Consider the following 16793-nt stretch of genomic DNA (forward strand, 5'->3'; position numbering starts at 1 on the left):
CGCTGTCAGTGACTGTGTCTGAGGCCCCGAAGCCCCTTTGGGTGTTGGTTGCGTCGGAACCCACCCTCCCTCAATCTCATGCTTGGGGGGGGTGGAACCTCCAGTTCCAGTATCGGTTCCGACTGTGTTGTCTGTCCCGACTTCGGATCCGAGGATGACTACCGCTCCGAGTTTGCTTGAAGCTCCATTCCCGGGGGTGGACCATGTGGAGCTGGGTGTGACCCCGGTTCCGATTTTGTCTTCTTCGGTTCCAGGCTCCCACTCCTCTTTAGGCAGGCCCGCTTTCCGGGTGATGGAGAGGGTGCTTGCTTCTAGCAATCCTCCTACGTTGGTTATCCCCCCAGTTCCTTCTGAGCCACAGCTGTCAAAGGCCAACCCCCTAGGACTCCGAGAGCAGAAGGCCCATCAATCCCCTGCCCAGGGTATTTCCTTTTCTGAGTCTTTTTCGGATGCTCCCACCGAAGAATCCCCTCAGAAACGGGTGTGTAAGAGGAAACACATGGACTCCCCAGAGGAGTCCCTCACGGAAGATATGGACTATGATGATGGGGAAGGATCCCCACGGTCACCCCCTGATGATGTCTCCTTCGGAGACATCATGGAAATCTTGAAACAGAGGGGTGACTGGAAGCCCTCCAATCCTTCCTCGGAGGAATCCGTATTCCTGCAGGCCTTTCGCTGTCGGCCCTCTACTTCTTGGGTGACCCCCCCGCCGATGAGTTGGTTAAGCTCATCGTGCAGCGGGCATGGAAGAACCTTTACTCCACTGAGGCCATCCCCAGGAGATCAGACAAGGTACTCTCCCCTCCAGAGGATCAACCCCATTGGTCTAGAGGTTTGCCAGTGGATGCTATGGTGGTGGCGGCAGCCACAAAAAAGGACCTTGCTGAAGAGAGTCCTGCTGTTCACCCGCCCAACAGAGAGACCCGAGCAGTGGACAGGTTAGGGGAAGCGAGTTTTTGCATCAGCGACCTTTGCAGTTAGGTCTCTGAACCTTTTGGCACATTTTACGAGGCTCCAGAGAGGTCTTATCTCCGAACTGTCCGGAACCCTCAAGGGCCAAGCATCAGATGGAGCATGCAATAAAGTTGCTTCCTAACTTGCCACCCTAGAGTCAATATCCAATTCATCCATGAGGTTGCTGTCACACCCAACCGAAGGGACAGCTAGAGCTGTGGGTACAGGCGTAGTCATGAGACGCCACACATTGATGAGCATTTGTGACCTCGCGGACTCCTTCAAGTCTTCCTTTTTAAATGCCTCTATCGAACCATCAAGTCTGTTCAGTGCTAAGGTCAAAGATACATTAGCCAGGTGCGAGCAAGACAAGAAGACCTTGTCTGCTGTTGGCCTATGCTTTTCCAAACCTCAGCATTCCTTCTCCAGGAATCAGAGGAGCGGGAAGATGTGGCACAAGAAGTCTCAAGGTCCTTTCCGAGACGCACATGGTGAGGACTCCTCCAGAAGCAGAGGGGGTTCCAATAATGGAAGTTGCCCCTTTCGGGGCAGAGGGTGTCCCCGGAACCAAGACTCCAGAGATTCCTTCTTGGGTAGACCATATCAACGCTCCTGTGGTGCTGCCCAATATCTTCCCTCTGGAAGCATTCGGGGCACGTTTTTCTCTGCACCAAGCTGCCTGGCTCTGCTTTACAAATGATCAGTGGGTGCAGAGAATCATTACCAGAGGCTACCATATTCCCCTAATATCTTATCCAGGACCTCCGAAATCCCTTTCCGATGTTCCAGCCAGTCAAAGGGAGGAGGCAGCTTCTGAAATACGAAAGCTGTGTCAGAAACGAGCCATCCAACAGGTCCCCCCAGATCAGTGCGGATCAGGGTTCTACTCCAGATTTTTTTTGGTGTCAAAGAAAACAGGGGAGTGGAGGCCCATTCTGGATCTCAGCCAACTAAACAAATCGGTAGTTCAGACCAAAATCCACATGGTCACGATTCAAACCATCCTCCCCTTTCTGCGAGAGGTTGTGTGGATGTGCTCATTAGAGCTCCAGGATGTGTATTATCATATCAAGATGGACAAGCGCTCCAGGAGCCTCCTTCGCTTCCGGTTGGGAGCCAATCACTGCCAATTCAGAGCACTACCTTTCGGTCTCTCGACGGCCCCCAGAGTGTTCATGAAATGCCTTGCGGTGGTAACAGTAAATCTGAAACATCAGGGATTCCAGGTGTTTCCTTACCTAGACGATTGGCTCCTCTCCACCCCCACCAAGCATCTTCTGGTCAAGGCCCTCCGCTACACCCTGGTTCTAGCGGAGTCACTAGGCATCACCATACATTGGGAGAAATCCAACCTTCAACCCTCACAACAACTGGAATTCGTAGGGGCAATATTCAACACCCAGTCAAGCCTGATCTCACTTCCTCTTCACAGGCTTCAGAGACTAAGGGCACAAGGTCAGGTGATACTCTGTCGAAGAAAGGTGCGTGCAAGGGAATTTCTTCAAGCCTTGAGGTCTATGGCTGCAGCCATCCCTATTGATCCCTTAGCCAGACTACACATGAGATTACTACAATGGCTTCTTCAGGCCCAGTGGATACCCAGTCTTCACCCCCTGAGCTCAAAGATTCTCATCACCAGCACTTGCAAACTAGATCTCCTCTGATGGATAAGTACAGATGAAAATCTTTGGTGTCGCCCCTTCCAGTCTCCCCAACCCAGCGCCACGGTGACCACGGATGCTTCCCTGATGGGGTGGGCGGGCCACTTCCAGGGAATGTCAGTCCAAGGCACGTGGTCCGATGTAGAGGTCAACTTGCATATCAGTGTCCTGGAGTGCTATTGGTGTTGCAAGCTTTTCATCCGCTCCTTCCATCCGGAATGATTGCTGTCCAGTCGGACAACATGTCCGTGGTCTGGTACATAAACAAACAGGGATGGACCAAATCCTACCCCCTTTGTCGTGAAGCCACGAGAATCTGGCAGTGGGCGATAGCTTCCAACCGCTTTCTGATCGCAACTCATATCCCGGGGAGCTCCAATTTGATTGCGGACAGACTGAGCAGATGCATTCTCCATCCTCAGGAGTGGTCTATCAACCCGAGTGTGGCGGCGGAAATTTTCAGCCGTTGGGGCCAGCCATGCTGGGACCTTTTCGCCTCCCCCTCAAACACAAAATGCAGCAGCTACTTTGCCCTCTTTCCTCCTCTCAGGGAGTCACCGAGAGACGCTTTGATCCACGATTGGCCCACGAGTCTCCTTTATGCTTATCCTTCGATTCCTCTGATTCCCCTTGTTCTAAGGGAAGCTATTCAGTTGAGAAGTGATCCTCATTGTCCCATTCTGGCCTCGTCAAGTGTGGTTTCCCTTCCTTCTACCTCATCTGTTGCAACCTCCTTGGATCCTAGACACTCGTCAGGACCTCATATCTCACCCACAAGGGCTGACTCCCCCGAATCTGTCCACTCTCAAGCTGACAGCTTGGTTTCTCCACTTCTGTTAGTTGCCAGGCAGGAAACCTTCTCTTCACCCATACGTGATATTATCTTGGCCTCTCATAAACCATCCACCAGGAAACTTTACAGGGACAAATGGAAAAGATTCTCTATTTGGTCACATAATCAGAAGCTAGACCTGTTCTCAGCCCCCGTAGCCACTATTCTTCATTATCTGGCTGAACTGTTCGACAATGGGGCCTCAGCTTTCACCATTCGATTCCATCTAGCAGCTGTTTCCATCTTCCATAACAGGTCAGATGGAGTCCTACTTATTTCCTCTTGCCCTTTGCAAGACTTTCCTCAAGAGTATTTTCCGCAGCAGGCCTCCCATCAGACAGGCGGTGGAGGCATTGAATCTGTCCTGGATTTTGCAGTCTCTTTCTCTGCCCCATTTTGAGCCCGCTGCGACATGTGATCTAAAATTCCTATCATGGAAATCCTTATTTCTGGTGGCTATAACTTCAGCCAGACGATTTTCTGAATTACAAGCATTATGTATCAAGAGCCCTTATCTGATCTTTCATAAGGACAGTTTATCACTTCGTACTAACCCATCCTTTCTCCCCAAAGTGGTATCTGACCTTCAATTAACCAGTTCATTGAGCTCCCTGTGCTCTTCCCAAATTACTCTAACAAAGGAGAATATTGTCTACATTCCTTGGATGTTCATAGACAATTATGTTTCTGTTTGGACAGAACTAAATCTTTTCGCAAGTCGGACCAGCTTTTCATCTTCTTTGCGGGTCCTAGAATGGGAGGCGCAGTATCGAAAGTTACTTTGTCTAAATGGCTGAGGGATTGCATTGCCTTCATATATTCACTTATGGAGGGATTTAAGCCTGGCCAAATCAAAGCTCACTCAACTAGGGCTATTGCAGCATCTGTTGCCTTCCACTCTAGGGCCTCCATGGATGACATTTGTGCAGCTGCCATTTGGGCTAAGCCCCACACCTTTATCAAGCATTACAAATTGGATCTGATCTCCAGGGGAAGAGCGGCCTTTGGTTCAATGGTTCTCAGGAATGTTCTTCCATAAGAGCCACCCAGGTTCTCCAGGTGGCTGGGGACTCAGTCCCATCAGTGATGAATAGGAAGAAGATTAACAACTTCAGATAAAGAAGTTATGTCTTACCATAATGTTCCATCTGAGTTGTTGATCTTCTTCCAGTCATCACACCCTCCCGCCGACCCCCTCCAAAGGTTCCTGGCGGATCTTCTGGGTCTTTGTGGTGTATTAGGGTTTCTGTGCAGAGATGGCCTTTGACTTATTTCTTCTTCTATATGTTGCATGCAAACTCGTCTGAGGTAACAGAGTAAAGGGCATTGTGGGTAGCAACATAGCTCAAGAGTTTTTGGTGCACCCAAGCTTGGTATAAGGCCGACTCGGTTACGAGGGCTCGGAACCGAACCTATCCGTGATGACTGGAAGAAGATCAACAACTCAGATGGAACGTTATGTTAAGACATAACTTCTTTTTTTTGGAGTAAGTCGTAGGGCACCCCCAAGTGCATGTGTTTCAAAACAAATAGCCCGACTGAGAGAAAAAGAAATTGTTCTAGCTGTAGTTCCATAAAGAAAGATCCCCTGACAAGACCATCTGATACTGTAAGCATGTATCTAGTTTGTTTATTTTTTGCTAGCATAGTAATTACATAAAATGATATAAAAATTCTGGCTGTGTAGCATCTGACTATTGATCTTATTGTAGACACTTAAGTTGACTTAACTCTACTAGTGGTGCTTGTTTTACAGGAGACAGTGTTATTTAACTGGCAAGGCAGGAACATTCCATTCAGCTGTTAAGTCTCAAAGATACCATGTAAAACAAACCTTGCATTTTAATCAGTACCAATGCATGCAGTTACTTAGAGATAAAATGTCCTGAGCTTTGATGGTAGCAGAAAATGTGAAGATCGTGTCTAAAAAGTGTGAATCAGTATGTTGCCTGTATGTTTTAAAAAAACAAATGAACATCATACTCTCTTCAGCTAACAGTGTTCTGTTTTTTTCAACTTTTGTTTTCAAGACTGGGAAGGGTGGTTATTACACGCTGAATAAGTTGGTATTCTGCTTAAAAATGTTGTGATACAAACTCTCTAAATGTTTCCTGTTTCAGGGGAAGAAAGAACTACAAGTCTCCCTGTTCCAGACATTAGTGCTACTTATGTTCAATGAAGGCGAGGAGTTTAGTTTAGAAGAAATAAAGCAAGCTACAGGAATAGGTCAGTATTTTTGTTACTTTTCTGGTGTAATGTCATATTCTTTTGGTCTGTCTTATGAAGTAGCTTTTTCAGCCAATGTGATTTGTTTTATCTGTGAAAGTAATTGCTGGTTGCAGACACACTCAGCAGTGTAATAATGAGATCCAAGCTTAACATATCTAAACAGTCCAACCATAGTTTGTGATTTATTGTGGAGCTAACTGGTAAGATGAGTTTTATTTGAATTTATATTTTATCACTTTTGTTTACTGTTTGTAGTAGGAAGGGATAGCTTGTTAACAAGATTTACTTTGATTCATATTTTGTCTTAACTTTAATTTCACTATTGGTTGTTAGAAAGGGATAGGTTTTAGACAGGCAAACTCTAGCCACCCCAAGGGGCCTAGGCAGCTGTAAATTCACACAGACTGCAGAGAGGAAAATCCTGAGCATATCTAAACAAATCCTACCTTGGTTTGTGATTTATTGATCTTTACTGTTAAGAAGTTTGACTGCGAGCGATAGTGAGCAGAAGCTATTGCGAAGTGCAGAAATTACAGCTTTTGTCTGGCTTGCAGAACTTGTACTGTGAGCAAAACTTTACTGTACTTACTTTAGTATTTAGTTGTATATTGTTTGTGCAATTTTTTTTGTCATAGAAGTTGATTTAAGTTCTGTCTGAATTCTATGGTTACGGATTTTAATTATTTTTTTTTTACAATATTTACAATACTTTGAAGCTGAATATGGATTCATTAAATGAGTATGCAGTTAATGATTTGCTAATGCACAAATATCTTGTACAGTGTAATAAATGCTGTGGATATTGAAGGGTAACAGCTGATAACACTGGTGATCTGTGTTCCTCGTGTCAAAAGATGGTTGATTTGCTTACCATTGTTAGAAGTAAATCTAGACTTGATGATGATTGCACTTGTGCAATTGGCATGGCTTGGAGAACTGTTATTTCATATATTAATGACTAGACTAGTGATATAAATAATGTTAGGCAAAGAACAAATAGAACACATTTAGGAAATGATGCATCTATTGTCTGCAAAAGTCAGTCAACCCCTATGAAACAAGACGATGCCCCTGACAACCTTGGAATTCTGTATACAAGTACTCAGGAATCTGAGGATCCGCTTTGTTTAGAAGGAAACAAAAAGAAAGAAAGGAAGACGTTCACAACAAATAAGGAAGAAAAAAGAACCTGATTGTCTGTAAAGAGAATACATACTAATAAGGACACTGCTTTGTTATGTAACACACAGGTTACAGGGAGTGATAATATTTTTCTATCAGAAAACCTTCAGTATGCAGAAAAAGACATAATTTTTCCAAAAGAGAAGGTAGAAAAAAGAGGCAAGGGGCAGGTGAAAAGGAAGAAATCAAAACTGAATGTGGAAGGATTGAAGAACATTACTGTAAAAAAAAAAGAGAGAGACGGACAGATGTTGACTACATGGCTCAAGGTCTGGGTTTACAATGCCAGCGGGATGAAAATTTAATGCACAATGAAAACAGTGGGATTAATAAGACTAACGGTGATGAAGATCTATCCTTCATAACAGTTGATAGAGCAGATATTACTGTATTAGAAGCTGAAGATCCTTCAGAGCTGGTCAGTAAAGATACTCTTGTAATTGGCGATTCAATTATTAGAGTAACAGAGAAGATAATGAACATCGAATAGTGTTATGCCTGCCAGAAGCAAAAATAGAATATTTAAGACAAACCTTGGAACGCCTTAATGTAAGGATGTACAGATCCGTTTTTATTCATGTATGTACAAATGATGTCATCCACAAGAATTTTCTGACTGTTAATAGGGAACCGACAGCCCTCTTGGATAGTATAGGATAGATTCAATTATTAGAGTAACAGAGAAGATAATGAACATCGAATAGTGTTATGCCTGCCAGAAGCAAAAATAGAATATTTAAGACAAACCTTGGAACGCCTTAATGTAAGGATGTACAGATCCGTTTTTATTCATGTATGTACAAATGATGTCATCCACAAGAATTTTCTGACTGTTAATAGGGAACCGACAGCCCTCTTGGATAGTATAGCTTGTACTGGTGTTAGGAGGTATTTTTCACAAATCACCTGTAGAAAAGATAGTCTGGGGTAAATACCTGCTTGGAAAAAAATGTCCTGTTTTAAAAAAATGGAAATGTATATAGTATCCAAACGTAGTTTTGGCCCCAAGTGTTCAGACAGGATGGCATACATTTGTCAAGATCCGGGAAGAGAATTTTTGCAGCAGATATTTTGCAGTATTTGACCAACACTAGGCAGGATTTTTGTCAGGTCAAAAATGTAATGGTTTACAGATAGCAACATTTGATGCATCTCTGATTGTTAAGGCTAGGAGCATTAATAATAAAGTTTTTTATTGGAAAATTTGCTGTGTTCCCACAAGATTGATGTTGTTATTTTTTGTGAAACTTGGTTAAAAAAACAATGATGGTAAAACGGTTCTGTCAGGGTGTAAATGTTTTTACTGTAACAAAGTAACAAAAAATAAGGTAAGGTGTTATGATGGGGATTACAGGTAGTTATGAGATGTGTAATTATTACATGTTCAGTGATAACGCCAATACTGTAGACTGTATAACTGTGACAGTAAAGACAACCCTAGAACCTATAACAGTTGTTGGAGTGTATAGACCACCAAAGTAAAGTGCAGATGACCCGGAGGAATTCATACATTTCTTGCATGAAACACAGGAGAGAAGAATATTAGCTGGAGACTTCAATTTACCAGAAACAGACTGGAATAATATTGATTCAACAATGTCAGTAAGGAAATTGTTCACAATATATATTCAGGAACAACAATTGCTTCAGACTGTAAAAAAAAAAAAAAAAAAAAAAAACTACCAGGGGATGGAACGTACTAGACATTGTTTGTGTTCCTAAAGAAATTACTGTTACTTCAAGTCAAGTTTTATTGCTGTTGATGTGCTGTGATCATGCGGTTATACAAGTTAATTTGTTGCTAGTTAATTCTGCCAAACTGAAATCTAAACCAATACACAGAAGGTTAATTACAGATTATATGGAAGGAAAACAGTCACAATGTAAAACTAACTGGAGTGAGGTGTTCAGTGGAAAAACTGCAGATGGAATGTGGAGCGTTTTGAAAGAGAAATTGTTTCAGTGCAAAAAAATGTTTAACATCAGGATCTAGGCATACAACGTTAGGGAGATACATTTCCATAAGAATAAGTTCTATAACTCTCAGTTGCTTAAAAAGATGTATAAAGTAAAGGAAGTAAAAAATGATGAAGTCATTGTTAGTAGTTACATTTAGACCCAGACTTGAGTGTGGTATAACAATATGGAAAACCTATAAGAAAACAAGCATGAGTAAACTTGAAAGAATACAGCGGAAGTATACCAAGGGCATCCATGAATGTGAAATTTTAAGTTATTATGAAAGACTAAAATATCTGAACTTGTACAGTGTCTCTTAGAGATATCTAAGAGGAGATCTTATTTAGGTATATAGAGCATTTAGAGACAACTACCTCTGGGAATGTTTGGGGTTATCAAAAAGTACTAGAGAATCATCAGACAACCTATGCAGAAGATTCTATAGGAATGAGAACTGCACTAATTGGTTCTTTGACAGAGTAGCTGATGCATGGAACAGACTACCAAATTACATTAAAGCGAGTACTAGTTTAGATATTTTTAAGAACAGCCTGAACACTTATTATGGCAACAAGTGATGTGTTGTTGTCAGTCTTGCCTTTATTGTCACTATTGAGTCAGGTCTGATGTGTTGGATCCGTCTCAGCCATTTCCCCAGCTCGAGGTCTTCAGCAAAGCTTGTGGGCCATATTCTTTTACCCGTAATGCAACCCCATAATTACCTTAGATCTTCGTTTGCCGCACAGCAAAGAGGATGGATTGCATTGCTCTGGGCTAAGTACTTTACTTTTTTCTGGGATTATATTATATTATATTATATTATTGTATTCTTTTATATTTCCAAAATTAGCTAAACTAGTTTTCTACCCTGTTCATGTTATTTTCCCTTAATTGACATCCGTTTAAATTAGAGGGTGTCTAAGAAACATCTGTTTTTAATTAGAGAACGTTCCTTTCTCTCTTTTTTTTCCTTCTGATAAAAAAAGTGTGTGTGTGCTTGCTCGTGTGTGTGTGTGTGTGTGTGTGTGTGTGTGTGTTTACACTTTGGAATCTCGATATACTGAAATGTCGAATTTCAGTATCTCGAGACCAAAGTGTCGAAACTGCAGTTATCCAAAAGCCGGAAGTGTCGAACCCACGGTTGTGATGCCGCATTAGGTAAGTGTTATTTTTTTAAAGGGTTTGGGGTATGGTTTGTGTGTATGTGAGTGTGTTTGGAGTGTGTAGTGGTGTGTTTCTTGTGTTTTGGTTGTTAGTGCAACCTCTGAGTTAGTATATATAAGTAGCGGGGGTGTGGGGGGCACAGGGGGGCTTACCCCCTGCTTCTAGCTAGGGTAGGTGCTTGTGTTTGTTTTTTTTGTGTTTGTGTGTTTTGTTTTAGTTTCTTCTAGTGTCTAAAGGTAGGTGTGTTTGTGTTAGTGTGGTGTAGTGTTTCACGGTGTTGACTTTCGCGGTTGTAGTGTTTCGGGTTTGTAAGATTTTGGCTTTATAGTCTCAAGATACCGAAATTCGAAATTTCAGTATTTCGAGGTTATAAAGTGAATCCATGTGTGTGTGTGTGTGTGTGTGTATATATATATATATATATATATATATATATATATATATATATATATATATATATATATATATATATATATATTCTCTTGTCCTTTTAAGTTAGAGGACTCTTCCTTTTCTTTCGTCTGTGTGTGCGCATGCGACCCATTTAAGTCTGTTTAAGGTAGAGGACTTATTCTTCAAGTCTAGTTGTGACTATCTGTCTTTGTTCTTTTTTTTCTTTAATGTTGTTTGTCTTTTCTGCTTTTCCCGGTTAGGGGTCGCCACAGCAGAACTCCGGTCCGCTAATAATTGGCAGTAGATTTTTTTATAGTGCCGAGTTGCCAGCCTGACGCCCAACCTTCAGCGAAGGCTCGCCCATTCACGCATGTCTTTCGGAGGCCACTCGACCGCGGGGAGGACATACAGACTCCACACAGAAGGCACTCCAGCCGTGAATCGAACAGGAGAACCTCTTGCTGTGAGGCAACACCGCTACCGCTGTAAGCTCTTGGGCTTCAAAAAATGTGAAAAGTATGAAAAGAGGATGCCCCTTAGTGATTTACAGATTTTGTGTGTTTATTGCTTGGGGCCTGTTCATTTGGAAGAGTCTTGTTCCATTTGCCACATTTTTAATCAGCAGGCATTAATGGAATGTAAAAACAAGCTTATTTTGAAAGGGCTTCTGAAGTCTCCTTTCTCTGAGGCTCTATCTCCTGATCTTCAACTTCTGACACACCTACCAAAAGAACTTCAGAGGTGAGATCCTCTTCGGAGCCGAAGCAGAAGGCTCCAAAGTTAACGGATCTGAAGGCACCATCGGAGCAGACCTCATCCCCTGGTTCCAAGCTGATCGTTACTATGGAACATAGTCACAGGAGTTGATCACCCTTCTTAGAAAAGGTTTCTACTCTGCTCCCCCATCTCCACTGCTAGCCAGATCAAGGTCACCTACCCTGTCCACTAGGTCTACCAGGAGCTTATCTGACGAAGATGTGGATAGGGTCATAGAGAGACTTTTGAAGACACAAGCTTTGGCCAAACTACTGTTGGATCTGAGCCCAAAGGAGTTGGATCAGACCCAACCTCCCTCTTCGGAATCAGTTCCTCCTCAGATCCTTCTCCATGTTTCAGAGCCAGAAGATTCCAATATCCAGGTTGTGTCAGTGTTTGGTCCTAGATCCATAAGTTTCTCGGATCCGATATCTGCTCCGAGTTTGTCTCTATGCCTGAGTTGGGTCCGGGGAGACTTTTCGGATCTCATCGGATCTGACTATGCCTGTGGGGGCTTTGGCACAGGTGAGTTCAGTTCCTACCTCTGCTTCGGAGCTTCCTTCTGCTCTGGAGATTCCTTTGGCCTCGACAACTTGTTTGTCGGATCCTGGGAGTTCTTCGGAGCGGGGACAGACTGCCTTCGTGGTGATAAGGAGGTTTTTGACTACCTCCCAGTCTGAGACATAATCTCCTTTGGGTCTTCCTCCCTCTTCAGTCCGGGTGTCTTTGTTCAGAGGTTCATAGGTTACTAGGCTAGCCAGAGTGTGTTTGGCTTTCGCCACCTTTTTAGATTAGTTGACTGTGCCTCTGTATAGTAGGTCACAGAAGATAGTTTTCTCATGTGCCCTCTCCACAGGTCAGCAGAGATAGTAGGCTTCGGGATGTCCCTCTGGGTACTGCCTCCTCTTCCGAAACCTCTCCAGAGTATCCCAATGAGGAGGTGCCTCGGAAGAGGACATGCAAGAGAAAGCATCTTGACTCCCTGGAGGAGTCTTATCACATCTGACACTGACCTCGATGAAGCAGAAGGGTCCCCACGATCACCTCCTAAAGATGTCTCCTTTGGAGACAACCTATAAATCTTCAAACAGAGAGGTGAATGGCAGTCCCTCCACCCCTTCGGCCGAGGAGTCGGTCTTCCTGAAGGCCTTTGCGTCTCGCCCTTCAACTTCTTGGGTGACTCCTCCTTTTAACGAGCTTGCGGAATTAATCGCTTTAAAGGCTTGGGAGACCTCCAGACACCATAGACCCTACTGCTAGGAAGCCAAATAAGTATATTACTGCTCCAAAAGAAAAAAAGCTTTTTAACAATGGGTGTAACGGTTGATGCCATGGTCGTGGTGGCAGCCACTAAGAAGGAACTTTCTGAAACCAGTTCTTCTATCAAGCCTCCTAATAACGACTCTAGGACTATGGATAGGCATGAGAAGTGAGTCATCTCATCAGCGACCTTTGCTTTGTGGTCTCTGAATTATCTCACCCACTTCACTAGATTGCAGAGACCCCTGATTAAAAAAATTATCAGATTCCCTCCAAAGGGCCTTGGCTGATGCGGCAGCAGATAAGATCAGTGCTCATCTCACCACCTTGAATTCAGTTGTCAACTTGTCCATGAGAGTCATATCTTATGCAGCAGATGGAACAATTAGGGCAGCAGGCTTAGGCATCTCTCTTAAGAGGCAGGCCTGGATGTGCCTTTGCGATTTTGCAGAGCCCAAATCTTTGTTTGTTAATGCCCCTTTTGACAGCGCTTCTCTTTTTGGGCCAAAAGTGAAGAAAACACTCACCAGGTGTGAACAAGAAGGCAAGACCTTGTCTGCCATTGGAGTATGTTTTTCCATTCCTACCAGACCCTTTCCCAAAGGTCAAAAGGGTAGTGGAAAAATTTTGTTCAGAAAATCTCAAAGGTCTTACCAGGGCACACAAGGTGAAGGTTCCCCTAGAGAGGCAGAGGGGGGAACACTAATAGAAGATGCCACCCTCATGACAGAGGAGACCCACAGAACTAGGGCTCCAGAGAATCTTTCTTTGGGAGACAATTTCACTGCTCCTGTAGGAGTGCCCGATTGCTCTCCACTGGAGGCAGTCAGGGGTCAGTTGTCTCTGCACCAAGAAACCTGACTAAAGATAACAAACAACAAATGGGTGCAGGACATAATATCCAGAAGATACATCATGCCCTTTTCCTTTTCTGTTCCCTCAAAGAAATCAGTTTCAGATGTTCCACCCAGTCAAAAGGAACAAGCAACATTAGAAATCCAAGAGTTGCTGAGAAAGAGTCATCCAAGAAGTCCCCACAGACCAGAGAGGATCCGGAACTTACTCATGATTCTTTTTAGTTCCAAAGAAAACAGGGGACTGGAGGCCCATTTTGGATCTCAGCGATCTAAACAAATCGGTAAAAAAAGACCCAAGTTCTGGATGGTGACACTGCAGTCAATACTTCCAGTCCTGCAAAAAGGCAATTGGATGTGCTCCATAGACTTTCAGGATGCATACTACCACATTTGAATGGAGAGGCAGTCCAGGAGGTTCTTGCGCTTCTGCTAAGGAGCCAGTCACTTCCAGTTTGGAACTCTGCCGTTTGGTCTCACTACACCCCCCAGAGTATTTACCTAATGTATGACAGTAGTACCGGCTCACCTGAGATGTGAAGGATTCTGTGTGTTTTCATACCTGGACGACTGGCTCATAACTGCCCCGAACCAGGCATCATTTGGTTCAAGCAAGGAACTATATCTCTCAACTCTGTTCCTCCCTAAGTAGTTCCATAAATTACAAAAAGTCTGCAATAGAGCCATGTAAAAGCTTAGATGTTAAGTTGTCAATCTCGCCTTCATTCTTGCTTGATGGGTTCGGAGCCGATCCCTCGGCTCCGACTCGGCACTTGCTAAGCTCGAGAGTCACTTTTACCAGCTCGAGGCAGCCCCATATCCCATGATGCAAGGCGGTAAGTACCCAGATCTCGTTTGCGCTACATGAGGTCCTCCTTTTACCAGCTCCTGGTAAGTGATTCACTTTATTGATATTAAAGCCCCTTTTTGTTTAAAAACCCTTTATTGTTAATTATAAGTTAATTATTTAGATTTCCTGACAGAAAATCCCTGTCTCTTTTAATATTTTTTAGTCAAACTTTACCCATCCCATCCCCTGTTAGGGTGTGTGTGTGTTTGTTTTTAGGAATACCTTTTTGGTATTTTCTTTAATTTAAATTTTTTGACTGGTGTGTGTGTGTGTTTTAAGCACCATGTCAAAGGAGAGGGTCTCAGGTTTTAAGAAGTGTGACTCGTGCTGTCAGAAGATGTCTCTGACAGGCGGTCACACTTCTTGCCTGTATTGCCTGGGGCCTCTTCACCTGCAGGACTCCTGTGCTATTTGTCATTCCTTCAGCCAGAGAGTCCTGCAGGAAAGATAACAAGCTGATACTTAGGGGCCTTCTGCCGGAGGGCTCTCCGGCTAAGTCGGCTCCATCAAAATCAGCTAAATCTTCCAAGGCCCAGGCTTCTGTTTCTAAGCCTGCGGCCTCGGCCCGACTTCGTTCGAGTCGAGATCGGCTCGGCTGGAGCCGATTCTGGCTTAACAGCCTTCGGCACCGATGGCTATCGGTGCCGAATCTGCATCGACCACTTAGGTGTCGGCTCCGATCGGTTCCGACACCCATGTGGCTGAGCATCGGTGTCGGCTCCGATCGGCTCCGACACCGTTACTTTGGTGGCTGTATCGGCTCCGGCTGGAGCCGATACATCGAGCTTCCTGTCGGCTCCGAGTCGACTCCAACAGGATCTATGGTATCGGTTCCGATGGCTCATTCCAGGAAGAGGTCGAGGTCTCCTTCCTTGGAGACGATACTTTCGGCTCCGGCTTCACCTCTTCTTCGAACGGAGCCATCGGAGCCGATCTTCAAGGTCATCCAGACTGTCAGATCATGACCTAGAGAGAGTGGTCAGTAGATTACTTAAGTCACAGGTACTGGCCCAAATGTTACATAGTCCTTCTCAACAGGCGACTGTTGGTCCACACCCGTTACAGTTCCTCCTTCAACTCTACCCCAGAGCTTGGAGTTGGAGTCTTCGAATGGTTACTGCTACGGCTGGAGGACGGATACCCCCTTCTGTTCCTTCAGCCTCTACTCTTATCTCCTCTTCGAGACCTTCCTTAGAGGGATTCGGTGGTCGGGCTTCCATGGTCTCCTCCGCGGGGTGAGTGGCATCGGACCCTTGTCCGAGCCCGCTCTTCCCTTGGAGCCTCGACCTTGGTGAGCTCGGCTCCGACATCTGCCTCGGAGACTTCCCTTCGGTGGTCCCTGGAGTTCCTAGCTCTTGAACGGGTTCTTTCGGACCTGCCTGGGAGGGGAACATGCGAGGTGATGAAGAGTGTGCTGGCCACTGGTATCAGTCAGCAGTCTGTTCCCGTAGCTCCTCCTCTATAGTACCTGTTGACATCTCTGCCACTTCTCTTGCTATAGGACCCAGAGATCCTCCGCCTCAGGTTTCCCCATTGGGAATTTCCCCTCTTCCGAGGATTCTCCTGATGTTTGGGAGATCCTCCTAGGAAGAAGGACTTGTAAGAGGAAGCATGTAGACTCCCCAGTCTGTCACTTCGGATACTGACTTTGATGAGTCAGAGGGATCCCTAGATCCCCTCTGAGGATGTCTCCTTCTCAGACATCCTAGAACTCCTGAAACAGAGGGAAACTGGCCCACCAACAATCCCTCTGAGGATGAGTCAGTATACCTAGAGGCGTTTGGATCTCGGCCCTCCACCTCCTGGGTCTCTCCGTCTTTCGAGCCCCTTTTGCAGCTTATTGCTCGAAAGGAGTGGGCAGGTCATGACTCTATAGAGCCAGTCCCTAGGAGGCCTTCAAAATTTATCACTGCCCGTGTGACAAGCAATTCCTCACTAAGGGTGTCCCCGCTGATGCCATGGTGGTGGCTGCCCCCACCAAAAAGGAACTTGCAGATCCTTCCGAGCCCGTCCATCCTCCTAATAAGGACTCTAGGACCATGGATAGGTGCGGTGGCGGATGTTTTCCTCAGCGACCTTTGCTATGCGTTAAGCTGAATTACCTATGTCACTTCACCAGACTCCAGAGGGATATCCTTAAGGAGCTGGGTGAAGTAGTTCAGGATCCTACAGCTGCAGGGGCTCAAGAAAAATTGCTTCGCAGCTAGGAACCCTCAATTCCATTGCAAACTCCTCCATGCGGCTAATATCTTATGCTGCGGATGGAGCGAGTAGAGCCCGCAGAGTACAGGTGTGGCTCTTAGGCGCCAAGCCTGGATGCGGCTATGTGACTTTCTGGATCCCTTTAAGGCGTCCTTCACAAATTCTCCCTTTGATGGGTCAGCTTTGTTTGGCCCTCAGGTGAAGGAAACCTTGACCAGGTGCGAACAGGACGGCAAGACTCTTTCTGCTGTTGGAGTCCGTTTTCCACCCCTTCTAGACCTTATCCCAAAGGACAGAAAGGTGGGAAAATGTGGTTCCGTAAATCCCAAGGAGTCACGCGGATTCACGTGGTCAGTTTACCCCTAGAGGCAGAGGGTAACAACAACAGGCCGCTCTAGCGGCAGAGGGGGTCCAAAAACCAGGGAAACAGAGAGCCTCTCTCTGACAAGCCCTTTCAGCATCCCTGAGGTGTTGCCCGGCTGTCCCTCCTTGGA

The 16793-nt window shown here is 45.0% G+C and overlaps 1 protein-coding gene across 1 annotated transcript in view; it reads left to right on the top strand.

Annotated features, from left to right (window-relative positions):
• Positions 1-16793, top strand: part of CUL4B (cullin 4B) — a 3236793-nt gene that overhangs the window by 2732232 nt on the left and 487768 nt on the right. Inside the window, exon 17 of the mRNA XM_044057336.1 lies at positions 5571-5676. Coding sequence (XP_043913271.1) covers positions 5571-5676 — 106 coding nt within the window. The remainder of the gene's footprint in view (positions 1-5570; positions 5677-16793) is intronic.

Source organism: Protopterus annectens, chromosome 15.part0 (assembly GCF_019279795.1).
Source record: "Protopterus annectens isolate FY-2018-M chromosome 15.part0, PAN1.0, whole genome shotgun sequence".
NCBI classification, from domain to species: domain Eukaryota; kingdom Metazoa; phylum Chordata; order Ceratodontiformes; family Protopteridae; genus Protopterus; species Protopterus annectens.